This window comes from Rhamphochromis sp. 'chilingali' (assembly GCF_963969265.1).
Source record: "Rhamphochromis sp. 'chilingali' genome assembly, chromosome: 11".
NCBI classification, from domain to species: domain Eukaryota; kingdom Metazoa; phylum Chordata; class Actinopteri; order Cichliformes; family Cichlidae; genus Rhamphochromis; species Rhamphochromis sp. 'chilingali'.
Genome location: NC_137938.1, coordinates 26,226,662 through 26,246,723, shown reverse-complemented (window position 1 = coordinate 26,246,723; position 20,062 = coordinate 26,226,662). Strand labels below are relative to the sequence as shown.

General features: G+C 36.3%; 2 protein-coding genes across 3 annotated transcripts; both read left to right on the top strand.

Moving 5' to 3' along the window:
- The first annotated feature begins 3,282 nt into the window (after positions 1-3,282).
- LOC308405974 (C-X-C chemokine receptor type 3-like) lies at positions 3,283-7,975 on the top strand. 2 transcript variants are annotated; one of them, XM_080896789.1, is made up of 3 exons: positions 3,283-3,395; positions 6,374-6,760; positions 6,867-7,975. In XM_080896789.1, the coding sequence occupies exons 1-3, from the start codon at positions 3,393-3,395 to the stop codon at positions 7,599-7,601; spliced, it is 1,125 nt and encodes a 374-aa protein (XP_080752915.1). In that variant the 5' UTR covers positions 3,283-3,392; the 3' UTR covers positions 7,602-7,975. The 2 variants fall into 2 exon arrangements, with proteins under 2 accessions (XP_080752915.1, XP_080752916.1); XM_080896790.1 differs by lacking the exon at positions 3,283-3,395 and having other exon boundaries at positions 5,377-6,760.
- Positions 7,976-8,864: 889 nt separating this feature from the next.
- Positions 8,865-20,022, top strand: LOC308406034 (uncharacterized protein; the record flags this gene model as incomplete). The annotated part of the gene is made up of 5 exons (XM_080896840.1): positions 8,865-8,930; positions 11,420-11,800; positions 11,907-12,632; positions 18,872-19,252; positions 19,345-20,022. Exons 2-5 carry the CDS (start codon positions 11,420-11,422, stop codon positions 20,020-20,022), a joined length of 2,166 nt encoding a protein of 721 aa, XP_080752966.1. The 5' UTR covers positions 8,865-8,930.
- Between the last annotated feature and the right edge of the window lie 40 nt (positions 20,023-20,062).

Sequence of the window (20,062 nt, the reverse complement as noted above, 5' to 3'; positions counted from 1 at the left end):
AAAAAATAGATCATAGAATAAAGAAGAAAAGAAACTGAAAAGACATTACATCTGTGGAAATATGAAGCAGAATGCTGGAACAGAGGGAAAGGAGAAGCTCAAGAGAAAAGTCTTGACTCATCACTTGCAAAAGGTCCTAGCAAATTTCCTACATAAACATCAAGATTGTGATTGAGGCGATGATGAGATCGGGGCAGGGCATTGAGAGAGGGCATACAGGGAGGCCATAGCAGCCATGTAATGCAAGACACCATCTCGTTCACACTGAGAATACCATCAGAACCCAGCAGAAGAAGAAAAAAGGAGAAAATGGACAAAGTGCTCCACCTGATGATCCAAACCCTGTACCGATCAGTTCAAGCTACAGCCTCTTTGCCAGAACTCCAGAGGATGAGGATGATATGACCTGTTTCAAGTGCTATCAGAAGGAATGCCTCAACCGGGACAGCATTGCCACAAGAAATGACAACGAGAGACGTGCAACTATTCTGACTCATCTGATACCTGAAGTTGACGGTACCACGCCTTTGGCACATGCACATGATAGTATACCAGCCTGAGCTCACACTTGAGTAACTCCTTCACAAGTTAGTGGCAACTAAGTTCACTCTATCAGTGTGTGGGAGTAAGTTGAGAGAGAACATTTTACTTTATCACTTGATGAACTGGAGAAAATCTAACTTTTAAACAGGCAATTTTACTGTCTGTCTGTTTTTAAACAACTTTTTTAGACTGTTATCTAAAGTGTTGTTTGTCATTTTTGAAAGCCCTCAGAGTAGTTAAACCTGAAGGGTTTGAGCCTAAATCTCACAGTGTCAGTCCTGATTGGCTGGTATTAATAAAAACTCTCATAATTTGAAAAGACCAAAAGTAGTTTCCAACTTTTAGCGCTGACTGAATATGTGGTGAAATAATAGGAACTGGGAATGCACACTATAGACAGCAAGGTTTTTAACATGAATTAAAACTAGATGTGAAATATTTAGTTTTTTCAGTCAGTTAAGGAAAAAACATGAAAAATAGATTCTGAGGGAAAAAATTATAACTCCTGAAATGATTTTGTTTGTTTGGAAAACTAAAATAAACCAAAAAATAAAGAGAAAAACTTCTTACTTTTAGCACTCCCCAGTTTGGAAATATTTGATATCACATTCTGCCTCATGAGGCTTTGATGCACATGCTTATTGAGACTTTAGAAATCTGTTGTGGCCGTGAAGCAGCCACACAGCTTAATGCACCAAATCTGATCCTTATGTGCTGCTCTCAAAGCACGGCAGTGACAGATGAGAGGATTTTGGCCCTTATGGTCAAATATAGAACAAACATCACTGCAAACACTGCAATTTTATAAAATCCTGCCAATCTGCTGCCTGCTGCTCGGGAAGAGGAAAACAGCTCAACCTGACCTTTCAGCGCCTTGTATTTCCTGCCTGGGATGCCCCAGAGCTGAGCGTGCAGCTTGCACATAGAACACCTCCTCCCACTATTCACTGTGAAAATGATACTTTGAGACATTGCAAAACTTTGTCTTCCGTGTAATCCCAAGTTCACAGACAGGTGAAGGATGCCTTCCTCAATTAGGCTGAAGCCTGACTATCAGTAAGAGCAGACAGCAAGAGTAATGTGCTGTGCTCTACCAAACACCAGGTTATGGAGGAGTTCCTCAACTTAGCTTTGTTACTCTGCTCACAATAGAGTAGTAAAGTGTGATGGACTGATTTTCCTGTGTGCACCATGGAAGAACTAAGTGATTAATGCTCAGAAGAGGCTTATCTGTCACACCAAACCAGTTTTAACTGTTTGGTCATTACAACTCTTTTTGTCTGTTGTCTAGTACTGTGTCTTAGACTGATGGTACTAAGGTTTAATGATTGTTCCCTGACAGCCAGCCCAGATGGTTCATATGATCATGGACAATCACGTAGGGTGTATGGCACTGATTTGATGGTAACTGTAATGTTGGGCGTTTTTAAGGGTGCAGCTTTAAAACCACACATTTAGCAATGAGATTCATTAATAATTCACTTCTGAATACATCATGACTGTGACAGGGTGGTGGATTTTGCACGCTTCCATCTGCAAAATAAACTGTACATATTTGTTGTGACATCAGCACTGTTGTTGAGCTCTGTTTTACTTAACTACAGCTGAAAGGGTGAATATATTTTTTGAGACTGAATGTCACACAGGAAATCCACAGAGGTGCTGTGAGTTCCTTCTGTTTACAAGTTGAACCTGCACAAGTGACATTTTTTTGTTGTTGTTGCTGTTTGTTTTGCCATCACTCAGGGATTTAAAATCAAGTACTGTTTTAATAGTTTATTCTGGGTGCATTATATAATGGTAGCAGTTTCGCAAAAACAAAACAAAGTAGCATTCACACCTATGACGAATTATATCCGAGGAAGTCTTTTCATCGTTAAATGTAAGTTGTATAGAGTGCGAGTGTGTACCTAAGCCTGTCCCCTTACCAATGAAGTGTCGAAACAAGCACGCTATCAAATAGATTTCCCAATATGAACTATGTCTTTCCTTCCCGACCCTTCTGTCAATCATAGATAGTCATGCATTACAACGGAAACCTTTTTCAGCAAGTGGCACAGGTTAGTGGCACACTAACCTACAATGTGGTCAAATTAACCGCCTAAGCAAAAGGAAGAGGTGGTTCAAGTTGAAGCCATTCTGCAAATGTTCAAACAGTTGCTAAAGAAAAATCTTGCCAAGAGGCTTATTCATCTTCTGTGAATCTTATCTTACATCCAATCACACCATCAACATCACACGAAGCCGATGGTATTACATCAGTGAGCAGATGTGATTGAACCTGTAAACTGGAACTGTGATTCCTATGTGCTATAGGAAATGATTCACTACTGCTAAAACTTAGCAATACAAAAACGATTTTAGGAATTAAAACTGCCAGTTTTCTTCTCTCAGTTCCTCAAACTGCCCAAAACAACATCTCAATGGTTTCACTGTAGCTTAAAAAAAACAAACCTCAGTTTAGAAGCACAGATTTTATGGTGAACAAACAAGTTTTAATTAGTTTCTTAGAGACAAAAAAGTAGTATTCGTGTGTTTATATTATATATTTTTGTTTGTATCAGAATGTTGTCATGTTATGTTAGATTTGAATGACTTGTGTTTAAATCCCACTGTTTCCAGCGTGCTGCATCCCACTGCAGAATGAACCAAAAAGCCAGACATGCATGCTGCTTTGTAAAATGTATAATCTGGGTCACAACAGAACTGTTTTCTAGCTGTGCTTTTCTCTCTTTCTCTGACAGGTACCTACATTTCCATTTGCCTCTAAGATGAATTGCATAAGAGCTGCACAACCAGCCGAGGAAAGGTGTGAAAAACAACAGGAACACGATCTGAAGCTTTTGTAAATGGTAAGGGGAAACAGACATTTGAAACCAAGTTCTGTCACAGGTGTCATCTTTGCATGTTTGGTGGCTGCGTACAAAGCATGAGCAATACAGTGAAAAAAAAAGGTGTGAGAAATATCTTGAGGTTTTGGGGGAAGGTAACTAAATCTTTGAAATGCTGATCTTGAAAATGATATAAAGTGAGATTTAACACTGATATGAGTGTCATAAAACGCTATCTTTTTTTTTGGTTTGTTAAGACATGCCAGGAGCTTATCTATCAACATGTAGCTGTTCATTCATAATTTCAGTTTGTTTTTTTCATTCATTTTGACGAGACTGTGTAGTCCAGGAGCTTTATATGAATGGTGTGAATTGCTGCTGTGTCTCTGGGCATGCATTCTGCACCAATATTCTTCACTACTACTGTTCTAATAAAACCAGAGTGTGATTTGTTTGTGTAAACAGACATGTAAGACAAAAAGATGCACAGCATGACTACACTATTATTTCACTGCACGTTCAGTCAGTTTTATGTTCTCTGCATAGAGTCTGCTTTTGAAAAATATGATAGTAACATAAATTAGACCTATAAAAGGGTGCTGTAGGGCAGTGGTTAGCACTGTCACCTCACTGCACGAAGGTTTCTGGTTTGAACATCAGTGGTCTCCAAAGGCATTTCTATGTGTGCATATCTTCCGTTGCCACTTTAGAGAACTTTTTCTTTTCTAAATTAGAAATAAGTGTGAATGTGTCGCCCTGACATGAGTAACAAGAAGAGTGCATTTACAACAATATTTGTGTTGTAATTTCTTGCTGTGAAAACTGTTTTAAAATTTGGATTTCATGTATGTTGTTTATTTTATATGCATTTCTTGTCCTTATTGCAGTTTTTCTTGATTGCTTGAGCACATTTTAGAATTGTTTTTAAGTTTTCAGGCCTGAAGCAAACAAATGCAACAAAACACTGGTGCACAATTCAGTTAAAGCAATACAGAAACGTATATTTGATCAACTTTTATGACACTGTCTTTCAATTTTGTGGCAAAACTAAATGGATGTATGCAAAGTCCATTACTTGTGTGCTATGACATTGTCATCTAATCTAAATTTGCAGTTTATAAATTTAACATATTCCAGAGAGCGTTTTACAGCTTTCAACTGATGTGTGAGGACATGTGCACATGCATGAATAATACATAACAAGTTAAACACTGCAAAATATACAAATAAGACAATCAGACACTACTCACTGAAATAAATCTGGTCAAACTGCATGATGATGGTTGATCTTTGGTGGTGACAGAGAGCTTAAGCTCATGTCTACCCCCCCAAAAAAAGCTTAAAAAAAAGAACCCCATCAACATTTGTGATCAGTGGCCAGAAACAATGTGCCCGAGCTTGTCCAGGATCAGAGCATATTTGCATGTAATATATGTCAAATACATATGACAAATTCAGCACTCAACACAATGCATTTCTTTTAAATCGTGTGTTTCTCTTAAATGGCAACAAATTCTGAAACACAACTTCCAAACCAAATGAAACTGATGAGTGTTTTCATTTTTAGTCTCTGATTTCACAGAAACGTTCACGGAAAGTGCGACTACGTTACTCACACAGTGACCCCGAAAGTGTTTTTACGTATTCATATCTCCACATTGGTGTAAAGGCCCTTTACTACTACTTTAACATAAACAGAAGGGCGACAAGGAGAAAGAAAATTTTACAATTTTTTTGAGAATTTATAAATATGTTAAGTTGTTTCTATTGTAGGCTTGTTTCAGACATCTGAAACACATAGTTTAACATTTTAAGTTTGTTAATTGTTTTTTTTTAAATTAAAGGATAAAACTTTATTCTTAGCGTCTCGGAAAAAAGAGGAAATAAAAAATAAAACTTTTTAAAAGTAAGACGTTTCTTAAAACTGTCTTAGCAATTATTTCATTAAATTTCTGTAAATCATCAGACTTCTTATTTACAGCTTATGAGAGTTTTCATACTGTCATAACGTACCCTGTGAGGTGGAGGAGGGTTTTTTTTTTGGTTTGTGTGCCTGAGCCTTTGTCTTATGTCAGCTTCCTTTGTAGTAGCTTTAGATGCTTTTATCGGGACTGCTAGAGGTAGAGCTCTTTTTCGCAGGGCAGATTTATGTGATCTACAATATCAGAGACTCCTAGTTTGGTATGTTTTTTATTTTATGCTGTTTTCAATCAGGCTATACTAGTTAAATTTCATGCATTTGTCATTCCTTGTTGTAAAATTTCAGTTGTGCTTACATAAGAGTACACACATTACATTGAACATTTAAACTGCACTCTCCCCTCTCTGCACAAATGCATGCAGTTAAGTATGTAATTAAGAAATAATTAAAATCGGTTTGTATTGAAAACAATGCAAACGATGAATTCTGCATAAAAATTCAATTTGCGTATGATTGAATTTTGATGTTTGCATTGCTTTCATTGTGCTCATTTGTTTTTCTGTTTGTACGCACACCTTTAGCTCACAGTGACAGACCACAGCATATTAAACTCTGATGTGGTGTGAAGTGTTATAGTTTGCTATTATATTTTTGTCACTGAGTAAGTTTCCAGGTTTTGTAAAGATGAGATGTGATAGAGCTCTTTTGAATCCTTTACTTTTATGTTTATTGATATAATAAATTCCATTTATTAAAAAAAAATATCACAAAACTTGTATATATGTATGTATGTTCATGTGGTGTTACTCTGTCCTTACAGTTATGACATTATTTACAAAACACGGTGTTTTTTACCTGCTTATAATGTGATCATCAAGAATATCTAAATGACCAAACTAAATGCTAGATAGATAGATAGATAGATAGATAGATAGATAGATAGATAGATAGATAGATAGATAGATAGATAGATAGATAGATAGATAGATAGATAGATAGATGATAGATAGCACCACCATGTGGTAGAAAACATTTGTGCTGAAACCAAATTAACGGCCTTTTCTCTGTCTGTCCACAGATGATGGAAGATGAAAAGATTACAGTGACAGGGGAGGACCTTGACTGGTCTGATTTCTATGAAAACTATAACTATTCAGACTCGAATGGCTCTTATGAAGGGGGTGATATTTGCGACCTGACTGAGAATGTGAATTTTGAAGCTGTGTTCATACCAGTTCTGTACTCTGTGGTGTTTGTTGTTGGTCTACTTGGGAACGGATTGCTGTTGGGAATACTGGCTCGGAGTAGGAAGACCTGGAGCGTAACAGATACCTTCATCCTCCATCTGGGAGTGGCAGATATCCTGATGCTGGTGACGCTGCCCATCTGGGCAGTACAGTATGCCCAAAGTGATGGATGGACTTTTGGTACTCCCCTGTGCAAGATCGCTGGAAGTGTTTTTACAGTAAGTATTGTGCTGAAGTAAAGATGCAGTGAAAATATCTGTACTTTCAATTAATTTAGCAGAGGTTTCAAAATATGTCTTGCTCATCTCTCATTGATTTCTTTAGATTAACTTCTACAGTGGGATCCTTCTCCTGGCCTGCATCAGTCTGGACCGCTACCTGTCCATCGTCCATGCTACACAGATGTACTCAAGGAAGAAGCCTTGGGTTGTTCAGGCCAGCTGCCTGATGGTGTGGTGCTTTTCCCTGCTTCTCTCTATCATTGACTGGATCTTTTTAGAAGATGTGTTTGATGATAGACGAGGCAGAAGAGAGTGTGTTCCCAATTATTACAAATTTGGTGAGAAGGCTGTATATAATTGGAGGTTGGCATCACGCATGATTTATCTCATAGTGGGCTTTGTACTTCCTTCTGGTGTAATGATTTTCTGCTACTCCCGCATCCTGGATCAGCTGAGGTGTGGTGCCCAGAGCCTTCAAAAGCAGAGAGCTTTTAAAGTTATTGTGGCTGTGGTGGTGGTTTTCTTTATCTGCTGGACTCCGTACAACTTCACACTCTTAGTGGAAACAATTCATTTTGACAACAAAACAGAAACTTGTTCAGGCACAACATCTCTGGAGAAAATTAAGACAGTGACCACCTGTGTGGGTTTCATTCACTGCTGCCTCAATCCCATCCTGTATGCTTTTGTGGGTGTGAAGTTCCGCCGTCAGCTCATGAGCATCCTCAGGTCTCTGGGCTGCAAAGTGGCAAGTGCAAAAATCCAGTCTTTTGTCAGCAACAGGAGAAGCTCCATGTGGTCCGAGTCTGCTGAAACTTCCCACTCGCTTGCTATCTGAGAAAGACAAAAACAACAAATCTGACTGACCTAAACAAACATGGAGACAAATACATGAACATCAGCACATACAACTTGTGTTTGTATATTTTTTGTGTTACATTACCTGAAATCAGCACTGGTTATTTGCTACAGTTCTTAGTGCACCAGTAGTTGAATGTGACAGGACAGAAATAACTCACACCTGCATTTGTTGGCAGTGTATGAGATTTCCTTTGTCTGTTTTCTGGGCAGTATTGTAATAGAAATAAGTTATGACAGCACGAGAATTATTAACGTAAAGAGCTACTATTTTATCTTAAAATGTTTTGAACAGAATGTATTTTATGCGACATTTGCTTTTGTATATTGATTAATGTTTTATGTGTAAAATGTTCAAATGCACAATAAATCTTTATTATCATAATAAAGTCTGTTTTCAATATTAGGACCAACAGGTTTATTAAAGGAATATTGGATGTATTTTCACTGAAGTAAACTTACTTATTGTTACAACTTTGGGAGGAGTTTTGGAAACATATCAAAACTACAAGACAGTTCATCAGACAGTGTGTACAGTCCTTTGATGAGGTGAACTGGTCTCCGGGTTCCAGTTTCTATTTGAGCCCTGGTGACTAATTTGATGAAAGAAATTGCATTAAAAAAATAATTTTCTTTCACCTTTGTACTTAAAACAACAACCTAAAATATGAATAAAAAAGGACACATATTATTCACATACAGATTACACATATCGACTAAAATCAAAACCTCTTTTAAATGTCAAAAGAATCTGAAACAAAACTTAAAACAAATGAAACTGATGTGCGTTTTCAGGTTTAGTCTCTGATTTGACAGAAACATTTGCAGAAAGTGTAACCACCTTACTTACAGACTTACCCCGTAAACGTTCTTATCATATGCAAATCTTCATGTTGGTGAAAGGGTCTAACATAAACAGAGGGGCAACAATTACAGATTGGGATTATTTTATAGATAGTTAAAAATACATATGACATTTTAAATAAGGGATCAAATTTATTCTCACTGTCTTGAAAAAAAAAGAAAAAAGAAATAGAATAAATATTAATAGTGAGATTATCTTCACTTTAGTTATGGTGTCTCTAAGACTGTGTAAAACTACCAAACATCTTGATGGAGGTTTATGAAAGTTTTTATGTATAATGTGCTCTGCAAGGTGGAGGAGGGGTTTTTTGGCTTTTGTCTGAGTCTGTCTTATGTCAGCTTCCTCTTCAGTGGTAATACATGCTTTTATCGGTGCTGCTGGAGGTAGAGGTGTTTTTCACTGAGCATATTTCTGTGATCTAAAATATCAACGACTTCTGCTTTGGTATGTTTTTATTTCATGCCTATCTTTTTTTTTTAATGTATTTACTGTTTTATCATTGTATACTAGTTAGTTTTGATTCCTCTTGCAGTTCATTATTATAGAATTTTTGTTCACCTTTCTTTACACACATCACATTATGGATTAAATTGCACTTTCTCCTCTCTGGACAAATAAATGTGGTTATCAATTTACAAAATGAGCACAAATTGACTTTTGAGGATGAACACTTGCTTTAATTTGTATTATTTGCTTATTTCTTTTTCAGTTTGTAGACACACCTTTAGTTCACAGTAACAGACCACGGCGTGTTAAAATGCGCTGTGGTTTGAAGTGTGATAGTTTGTTACAATATATATTTTTTAGCATTCAAGAAGTTGCTGACATTTTCTCAAACATGAGGGTTTAATGGATGTGATACTACTCTTTGGATCCTTTATTTTAACAAAAGAATGATTATTTTTTCATGATATACCATTGAGTCACAGAGAATTAAAATTCAGATTAATGTTTAGAGCCTTCTGGCTCTTAATTTTTTGAAAACTGAATTTAAATGTGCTTCCTCTTGAATGTGCACATTAATTTGTCCTCCCAAAATTTTAACACTAGATTTTTTTAAAAAAAATGAATGTAAAACAAATTAAAGGGACAAAAAAACCATAAAGAATAAATTAACATTTCAGATGCCTGAAAACTTTACAGAGCAAAATATTATGGATCCTGTGATGGTATGATGGTGTGTGTGTGTTGATGATTTCTTTTTGGTTTTGAGATGGGATTTATGTACAGGCTTTCTAGCCTTTTGTTACTTAAGTAATTTTGTATTCTCTGTGCTGATGAGTTTTTTTAAAATCTACATTCTTAGTTCCTTGCTTAGATTTAAGTTGCCGAAAGGTTTGTTAGTTCCCTTTTGTGAACCCATTCTGTTCCTTCAGTCATGTCTCTGTATTTGTTGTTTTGTCTTTCTGTGTCAAGTTTGTACATCAGAAACATTTTCTTGTTTTCCCGATCAGTGTCAGCACTCCTCCCGCCTGTTACCTCTCCCTTCATTAGCCTGTGTGTGTAAATATTGTTTCGGTCTCCCTTTGTCATTTGTTGTGTTGTCCCACATGGTTGTGTGCTCCTTGCTGCGTGGTTTCCTAGGAGGTTCCTAATGTCATGTGCCATTCTCTGCAAGTGTTTTGTAATACTAACAGTATTAAAATTGATGTTTGTGCTTATCTCCTGCTTCTTGAGTTTACAATCTGGCTTCCACACATTCAAATGTGATATATGCAGGTTCTGTGGTTTTCCATGCTGTCCTTATGGTTTGTAGTTGGTATTAGTTCTTTACCTGGAAAACATTTGGAAAGTGTTTCTAACGTTCTCTGAAATGCACTGGATGTCTAATAGAGCAGTTTTGTCTTGATACAATAAATCTGATAGCTGAGATTTTAAAAAAACCTAAATGTTCTGTGTTTTGTCTTGTCTTCCTCTCGTCACCTCCACCTGTTTGCAGCAGATGGCAGCCACTACCTAAGCCCGGTTCTGCCAGAAGCTTCATCGTGTTAGATTGTCTGATTCTTCTGGGTTCTTTATATTATTGTAGGGTCTTTACCTTACAATTTAAAGTGCCTTAATAGGAACCATTGTTGTAAATTTGGCAGTGTATAAATAAAATTACTGTGAAAATTTTGTTGAATTCATTAAGCTAAATACAGAAAAATAGTACATTATTTTTTGCATTTAGTTTGTGTCACCAAAAACAACCAAGCAAAAGCACTGCAGATGTATAGTTTGATGGCACCACCATGTGGTTGAAAAACATTTGACACGTCAGATGATCAAACCAAATTAATGTCCTTTTCTCTGTCTGTCCACAGATGATGGAAGATGAAAAGATTACAGGGACAGGGGACAACATTTCTTATGAGGGGAGTGATATATATGACCTAACTCAGGTTGTACCACAAAATAAAAGAAGAGGAAGATTGAATACAAAACAGTTAAAATAAATTAATAAATTAAAAAATAAACCAATAGTATGACTGAAATGCTTGACACTGCCTCATGTTGATTGGTACAAATAATTCAGTTCATCAAAAATAAAATTATAAACCTTACAAAGCGAAGTGTTATGTATCCAGTTTCTGTGGTATCTCACTCTGTTCTCACAGTTAAAATGTTATCTATTAAAAAACACTGTGTTCTTTACCTGGAAAAAGTTTACTACTTTAGTTGGAAGGCACTAAATAGATAATGCAGCAGCTTTACTTTTTTTTTTTTTTTTATAAAGCCCTTAGCTCACATGCAACCTTTTTATAATGTAAATGTTTTTAAAAAAGGCCTGAAGGAAAACATCATTTTTGCTTTTCAACAAAAGCAAACAATCTTCAAAACACAGTACTTAGACTGATGACTGATTGACCATGTGGTTCAAAGACACTTCACAAGCCAGATAATTAAATCTAAGTGAAAACCAAACTAACGGCCTTTTCTCTGTTTGTCCACAGATGATGGAAGATGGAAAGATTACAGTGACAGGGGAGGACCTTGACTGGTCTGATTTATTTGAAAACGTTTCATACTGGAACAGCTCTTATGAAGGGGGTGATATTTATGACCTGACTAAGGTTGTGAACTTTGAAGCTGTGTTCATACCAGTTCTGTACTCTGTGGTGTTTGTTGTTGGTCTGCTTGGGAATGGCGTGCTGTTGGGAATACTGGCTCGGAGTAGGAAGACCTGGAGTGTGACAGATATTTTCATCCTCCATCTGGGAGTGGCAGATATCCTGATGCTGGTGACGCTGCCCATATGGGCAGTACAGTATGCCCAAAGTGATGGATGGACATTTGGTACTCCCCTTTGCAAGATCATTGGAAGTGTTTTTACAGTAAGTATTGTCCTGAAGTAAAAATGCAGTGAAAATATCTGTATTTTCAATTAATTTAGCAGAGGTTTCAAAGTATGCCTTTCTCATCTCTCGTTTATCTCTTTAGATTAACTTCTACAGTGGGATCCTTCTCCTGGCCTGCATCAGTCTGGACCGCTACCTGTCCATCGTCCATGCTACACAGATGTACTCAAGAAAGAAGCCTTGGGTTGCTCAGACCAGCTGCCTGATGGTGTGGTGCTTTTCCCTGCTTCTCTCTATCATTGACTGGATTTTTTTAGAAGAACTATTTGATGCTAGACAAGGCAGGAGAGAGTGTGTTCCCAATTATTACAAATTTGGTGAGAAGGCTGTATATAATTGGAGGTTGGCATCACGCATGATTTATCTCATAGTGGGTTTTGTGCTTCCTTCAGCCAGCATGATTTTCTGCTACGCCCGTATCCTGGATCAGCTGAGGTATGGTGCCCAGAGCCTTCAAAAGCAGAGAGCTTTTAAAGTTATTGTGGCTGTGGTGGTGGTTTTCTTTATCTGCTGGATGCCATACAACATTATGATTTTGGTGGATACAATAAATTGCTCCAAAAATAATGTGACTTGTTCTGTCACAAAATCTGTGGCAAAAGCTGAAACAGTGACCAAGTGTGTGTGTTTCATTCACTGCTGCCTCAATCCCATCCTGTATGCTTTTGTGGGTGTGAAGTTCCGCCGTCAGCTCATGAGCATCCTCAGGTCTCTGGGCTGCAAAGTGGCAAGTGCAAAAATCCAGTCTTTTGTCAGCAACAGGAGAAGCTCCATGTGGTCCGAGTCTGCAGACACCTCCCACTCCCTTGCTATCTGAGAAAGACAAAAACAACAAATCTGATCCAGCTGACCAACTAAGCTGAATGGACATTAAGACAAATACATGAATATCAGAGCATACAGTATGTTTTTGTATATTGTTTTGTTTAATTGCTGAAATGGGCAGTGGTTATTGTGTTGTTTTCTGTAGTTGTACGTGACAAGACAGAAATGATTTTGTCAATCCGCCACTCATACGTTTTTGTTAGCAGCTAAAATTTATTCCTTTTTTCTGATTGCCGGGCAGCATTGTAATAGAAATAAGCCACGAGAGCATGAGAATTATAAGTGTAAAGAGATTTATATGTTTGAGATTAATCTGTTTTCAATAGCTTGTATTTTATACAAATTCTTTGGGTATATTGATTTATGTTTTGTGCAAAATGTTCAAATAAACCATCAGCTAAATGAAATGCATTTGTTTATTTTATTTTTGGATTATTATATACATGGAGTTCTAGCTATTACAATTCCTTTTATTTATCTTATTCCACAACAAAGAAATATGCTTTTAACAAATATATTATATAATAATATTTGACGAGCATCGTCTCATCACATTCTGTCAGCATAGTGTGCCTGTGTCTTTTCTCCTCACATGACACAAGTCTGTCAACAGAGACAACCTCCTGCCGACCGCCAAAGTCCAAAATGAAATGTTTTTCGTCTGGCTTAAGAACCCTGTGTGGCCCATCATATGGTGGACGCACACCTTTTATAAAGACTTGCGTGTGTCAGCTTCCTTTTTATACATACAAAAATATGTAAATGTACTGATCTGAATTATAATATTTCTGACTGTCAAAATTTCCCAGATTCAAATCGAATTGAATCGAATCGTGGATCGAATCGATTCGGGACCTTGTGAATTGGAATCAAATCGATTCTAGAAATCAGTGACGATACCCAGCCCTACTTTTGAGGATGAACACTTGCTTTACTTTGTATTATTTAATCATTTGTTTTTCCAGTTTGTAGACACACCTTTAATTGAAGGTAGCAGACCACTGTGTGTTAAAATCTGCTGTGGTTTGAAGTGTGATAGCTTGCTAGCATTTTTTTTTTCACTCAAGAAGTTGTTGACATTTTCTCAAAGATGAGGGTTTAATGGATGATGATAGACAAGGCAGAAGAGAATGTGTTCGCATCTATTATAAATTTGGTGAGAATGCCGTATATAATTGGAGGTTGGCATCACACATGATTTATCTCATAGTGGGCTTTGCGCTCCCTTCAGTCATCATGATGTTCTCCTACTCCCGCATCCTGAGGTGTGGTGCCCAGAGCCTTCAAAAGCAGAGAGCTTTTAAATTTATTGTGGCTGTGGTGGTGGTTTTCTTTATTTGCTGGACACCGTACAACATCATGATTTTGGTGGAAGCCTTTCATTTTTAGAACAACACAGAAACTTGTTCAGGCACAACATCTCTGGAGAAAGCAAAGACAGTGACCACCTGTGTGGGTTTCATTCACTGCTGCCTCAATCCCATCCTGTATGCTTTTGTGGGTGTGAAGTTTTGCTGTTAATTCCTGAGCATCCTCAGGTCTCTTGCCTGCAAGGTGACTAGTGCAAAAATCCAGTCTTTTGTCAGCAACAGATGCACCATTTTTGAATCTGCTGAGACCTCCAACTCCCTTGCTATCTGACAAAGACAAGACCAGGGAAATACATAAACGTCAGAATGTACAGTGTGCTTTTGTATATTGTTGTGTTAGATAACCTGAAATGGGCATTGGTTATTTTGGTATCTTCTGTAGTTGAACATGACAGCTAATAATATTTCTTTTTTCTAATTGCCGGGCAGTATTGTAATAGAAATAAGTCACAACAACATGAGAATCATTAGTTTAAAAAGATTAACATGTTTTCAACAGCTTATATTTCATACTATTTTTTTGTATCTTGATTTATATTTTGTAAAAAATATTAAAATGAAGACTATATAATTTTAAACCATAATAAAGTCTGTTTCCAATATAACAATCCCCACAGCACCAAAATGCCAATCAATGGAACTTTGATGATTATTCACTAAAATCACTAAACTATGAAGGCAAAATTGGAAACGTGTCAAAACTACAAGCAGTTCATCAAACAGTTGAGACCTTCCTTTGATGAGTTTGGTCTCCAAGTTTCAGTTTCCATTTGAAGCCTGGTGACTAATTAGTTTAATTTACTTTATTTTATATAGAAATGGCATAAAATTTGTTTTAAATTTGACTTTGTGCCGGAAACTACAAAAACTTAAAATATGAATACAAGTTACTACAAAAGTTACTGACACACAGAAAACACGTCTAGACTAAAATCGAAAACCTCTTTTCAAGTCAAATTTATTCATATAGCATCTTTCATACAAAAAGAATCCAACATTGTTTACAAAGACAAAAAAATGACATAAAAAGGCAAACATTATATAAAAAAAAATAGGAAGACAATATTTAAATGAAAATGAAGTAAATATTCAATATAAAAGCTTCAGAAAACAAAACAACGTTTAACCCAAATTTTAAAAAGATTCTGCACACCACAGGAAGTTTATTCCTCAACTGAGAAACATAAATACTAAATGCTACCTCACCTGTTTTGGTTCTAGACCTAATAATAATAATAATAATAATAATGGATTGGATTTATATAGCGCTTTTCAAGGCACCCAAAGCGCTTTACAATACCACTATTCATTCACTCTCACATTCATACACTGGTGGAGGCAAGCTAAGGATATTAAGTAAGCCTAACAGACCTAAGAGCCTCACAGACTTCAAGTAGATCACCAGTATATTTAGGTCCAGTGCCCTCAATACTTTATAAACCATTAACAGTATTTTACAATCAGTCCCTTTACAGACAGGAAGCCAGTAGAATGATTAAATTTATTTCAATATGATAAATTTTTCCTGGTGTCGGTCCTAGCAACAGGATTTTGGATATACATTGAATTACAGTAATTTTGCTTACAAAAAATAAATGCATAATAAGCATTTTAGTATCTCTTAATTGTAATTCTAATATCCTTAAGATGGAAACGGATTTTGTAATGGTCTTTGTATAACTATTAAAATTTAAATCAGCATCCATAACTATGCTATTTTTTTTTAAAAATTGATCTGTAGTATTGAATTTCATTTACTTTAATTTTTGGAACCAAAAATGATTATTTCTGTTTTTCAGCATTAAGCTCAGAAAGATTATGGCTCATTCATTTATTTGTTTACCCATTAATTGCAATGGACTAAAATAATAAGGGGACACTGGCATATATTAACCCTAGAACACTATCGCTATAAATAGTAACACGATCACTAATGCCGGGTGATTTATACCCGGTATAATATAACCAATGAAAAGTAATCAAATATATCAAAATATGACAACACATGACAAATTAGAGTGGTCTTCTTTTACTTTCAACTGTGCCATGTCTAACAAAATGAAAAATAAAACTCCTAAAACAAAATAATGACTCTGGAAAGCTGGTCTTTGGTCCACCCATTCCTGGGACATTTGAGACTTCCCTGGTGATGGCACAGGCTCCTCGACACGCAAACAGCTTCAGGAGAGAGAAATCATGTAAATGTATTTTCTCGGGTGTAAATCACCCAGCGATAGTGTTCTAGGGTTAAAAATGCTATATTTGTTTTTTTGAAAAAAAAAGATTAAAAAATTCAGAAGCACGACTTACAACTAAATTAAACTGATGATTATTTTCAGGTTTAGTCTTTGATTTCACAGGAATATTTACAGAAAGTGTGACTACCTTACTTACATGCTTATTCAGTAACGTTTTTCATCATATACATATTTTCACACTAGTGTAAATGCATTCCATGAAGCTTTCTACACACTGTTCTTGGGCTAATCTGAAGGCCACATGAAGTTTGGAGGTCTATACTGACTGGCTCTGCAGAAGGTTCACAACCCCATACCCAACCGCTGAGCCAACTTTGTGATTTTAGGTTGGCTACTTATTTGTGGCTGTTGTTCCCAAACACATCCACTTTGTTATAATACCACTAACAACTGACTGTGGAATATTTATTAGTGAGGAAATTTCACAACTGTACAAGTTGCACAGGTGGCATCCTATCACAATACCACACTGATATCCACTGAGCTCCTGAGAGCGAGCCATTCTCTCACAAATATTTGTAGAAGCAGTCTGCAGGCCTAGCTGCCTGATTTCGTACACCTGTGACCGTGGAAGTGAGCAGAACAGCTGAATTCAATAAATTAGATGGGTGAGGGAATACTTTTGGCAATATGTCTCTAAAAAAGACAAAAATAACAAATCTTGACTGAGCTTACAAATGAAAATAGACAAACATGAAGTAAAAAAAAAACATCAGAACATACAACATGCATTATTAAAATTAATACAAACAAGTCCATTTTAATACAGTACACTCACAGGACCAAAAAGCCAGGTAAAGAAATCTTACTGACACTGACTTAATGATCGTTAAAGTTATACAAGGGCAGCTATCAAAACCGAAAGATAGATTAGGAAAAAACCCCCATCAAACAGTTGCTACTTTACTTTGATTGGCACTACTGGTTCCTAGGTTTCAGTTTCCATTTGACACCAGTTGAGTAATTTGTTAACTTTTCTTTATTTGACAGGGTTATGAAATGTGTAAATCTAAAGTGGAACCGCAACTTGCACACAGATTCCATAAAAGTTTATATCATATATTTATCTTCACATTATTAACAAAAATGGAAGGTCAACAAGGAGAAAGAAAATTGTAGTTTTACAGCAAATTTATAAATGGGTTCAGTTATCTCTGCTGTAGTTAATTCCAGACATCTTAAACACACAATTTAAATATATGAAGTGCAGTTACATTTCATATATTTGGATTATTTTATAGCTCTGTAAAAATGTAAGCTACATTTTTAAATGAGGCCTGAAACCTAATTCTCAGCGTCTTGGAAAAAAGAGTAAATTAAAAAGTAAAGCTGAAATTTTAAAGTTATTGTTATATTTTTTCACAAAAATACTGTTTCAAAACAACATGAACAATTTTCTATAATAAAAACCCCATCAAACCTCTTACACAGCACAAGGTAGAGGAGGTAATGTTTTGTTTTTGTCTTTAGTGTTTGTGCAAGCTTCCTCTTTAACTGCTTTACATGCTTTTATCGGATGCTTTTTATCAGCACTTCTGGAGGTAGAGCTCTTTTACTGGTCAGATTCTTATGATCTACGATATCAGAGACTTCTTTGGTATGTTTGGTATGTTTTTATGTTATTCCTATATATATATATATATATATATATATATATATATATATATATATATATATATATATATATATATATAATCCTATGCTGGCTATTTCTCATTTTTCTCGAGTATGTCATTATTGTAAAATTTGGGTTAACATCATATTATGTATTTGAAGTACACTGACCACTCTCTTTATACATTAATTAATTATGAGTTTAAGAATTTACTAAATAATCACAAATGAAATTTTGATGCAGAAAGGATGTTTTGTGTTGTTTTCTTTACTGTTTGTTTTTCTGTTTGTATACACACCTTTAGCTCTCAGTGACAAACTACAGTATATTAAACTGTGATGTTGTGAAGGGTGATATTTTCCTGTTACATATTTTTTTTAACATTCATTAAGTTTATGACATTATGTTTATGACACACTAATGTCTACAGCCTCCTGACTCTTAATTTGTTGTAAAATGTGAATTTACATGCTTCCTCTTTGTTGATGTATTTCAGTTTCTCTTCCCTAAATTTTACCAACATAAATAAAAGAAGAAGAAGATTGAATACAAAACAGTTAAAACAAATTAAGAAATTAAAAAATAAACCAATAGTATGACTGAAATGGTTGACACTGCCTTATGTTGATTGGTACAAGTAATTCAGTTAACAAAAAAAATAAAAATAATAATAAACACTGTGTTCTTTACCTGGAAAATAATAGTAGTGTTTCCAAATACTTGGAAGGCACTGAATATCTAATGCAGCAGTTTAAAAAAAATGCATGCATTAAAAACAAACAAACAAACAAATAAACAAACAAAAGACTAAATACAGAACACAAAAAACATTATTTTTGCATTTCAACATGAACAATCCAACAATCCATCCAATACTTTACAGACCGGCTGACTGAGCGACCATGTGGTTGAAAGCCACTTCACAAGTCAGAGTCTAAGTGAAAATAAAATTAATGGCCATTCCTCTTTCTGTCCACAGATGATGGAATATAAAAAGTTTACAGGGGAGGACCTTGACTGGTCTGATTTGTATGAAAACTATAACTATTCAGACGGGAACATCTCTTATGAGGGGAGTGATATTTGCAGCCTGACTGAGACTGTGGACTTTGAAGCTGTGTTCATACCAGTTCTGTACTCTGTGGTGTTTGCTGTTGGTCTAACTGGGAACGGATTGCTGTTGAGGATACTGGCTCGGAGTAGAAAGACCTGGAGCGTAACAGATACCTTCATCCTCCATCTGGGAGTGGCAGATATCCTGATGCTGGTGACGCTGCCCATCTGGGCTGCACAGTATGCCAAAAGTGATGGATGGACATTTGGTACTCCCCTTTGCAAGATCGCTGGAAGTGTTTTTACAGTAAGTATTGTGCTGAAGTAAAGATGCAGTGAAAATATCTGTACTTTCAATTAATTTAGCAGAGGTGTCTTGTCTCTCATTGATTTCTTTAGATTAACTTCTACAGTGGGATCCTTCTCCTGGCCTGCATCAGTCTGGACCGCTACCTGTCCATCGTCCATGCTACACAGATGTACTCAAGAAAGAAGCCTTGGGTTGTTCAGGCCAGCTGCCTGATGGTGTGGTGCTTTTCACTGCTTCTCTCTATCACTGACTGGATCTTTTTGGAAGAAATATTTGATGATAGACGAGGCAGGAGAGAGTGTATTCACAACTATAGCAAATTTGGTGAGAATGCAGTATATTATTGGAGGTTGGGATCACGCATGATTTATCTCATAGTGGGTTTTGTGCTTCCTTTCGCCATCATGATGTTCTGCTACTCCTGCATTTTGCATCAGCTGAGGTGTGGTGCCCAGAGCCATCAAAAGCAGAGAGCTTTCAAAGTCATTGTGGCTGTGGTGGTGGTTTTCTTTATCTGCTGGACCCCGTACAACATCACACTGTTAGTGGAAACGTTTAATTTTGATATCAGTAATCAAACTTGTTCAGACACAATATCTCTGGAGAAAGCAAAGACAGTGACCACCTCTCTGGGCTTCTTTCACTGCTGCCTCAATCCCATCCTGTATGCTTTTGTGAGTGAGAAGTTCCGGCGTCGGCTCCTGAGCAGGGAAACAGTGTTCATGTCAGACTTAAATGTTTCAAGTCATCAAACAAATCATAGGTGAATTCTTCCCCCTGACCGTGCTTCCTCTAAAGAACAGTCAG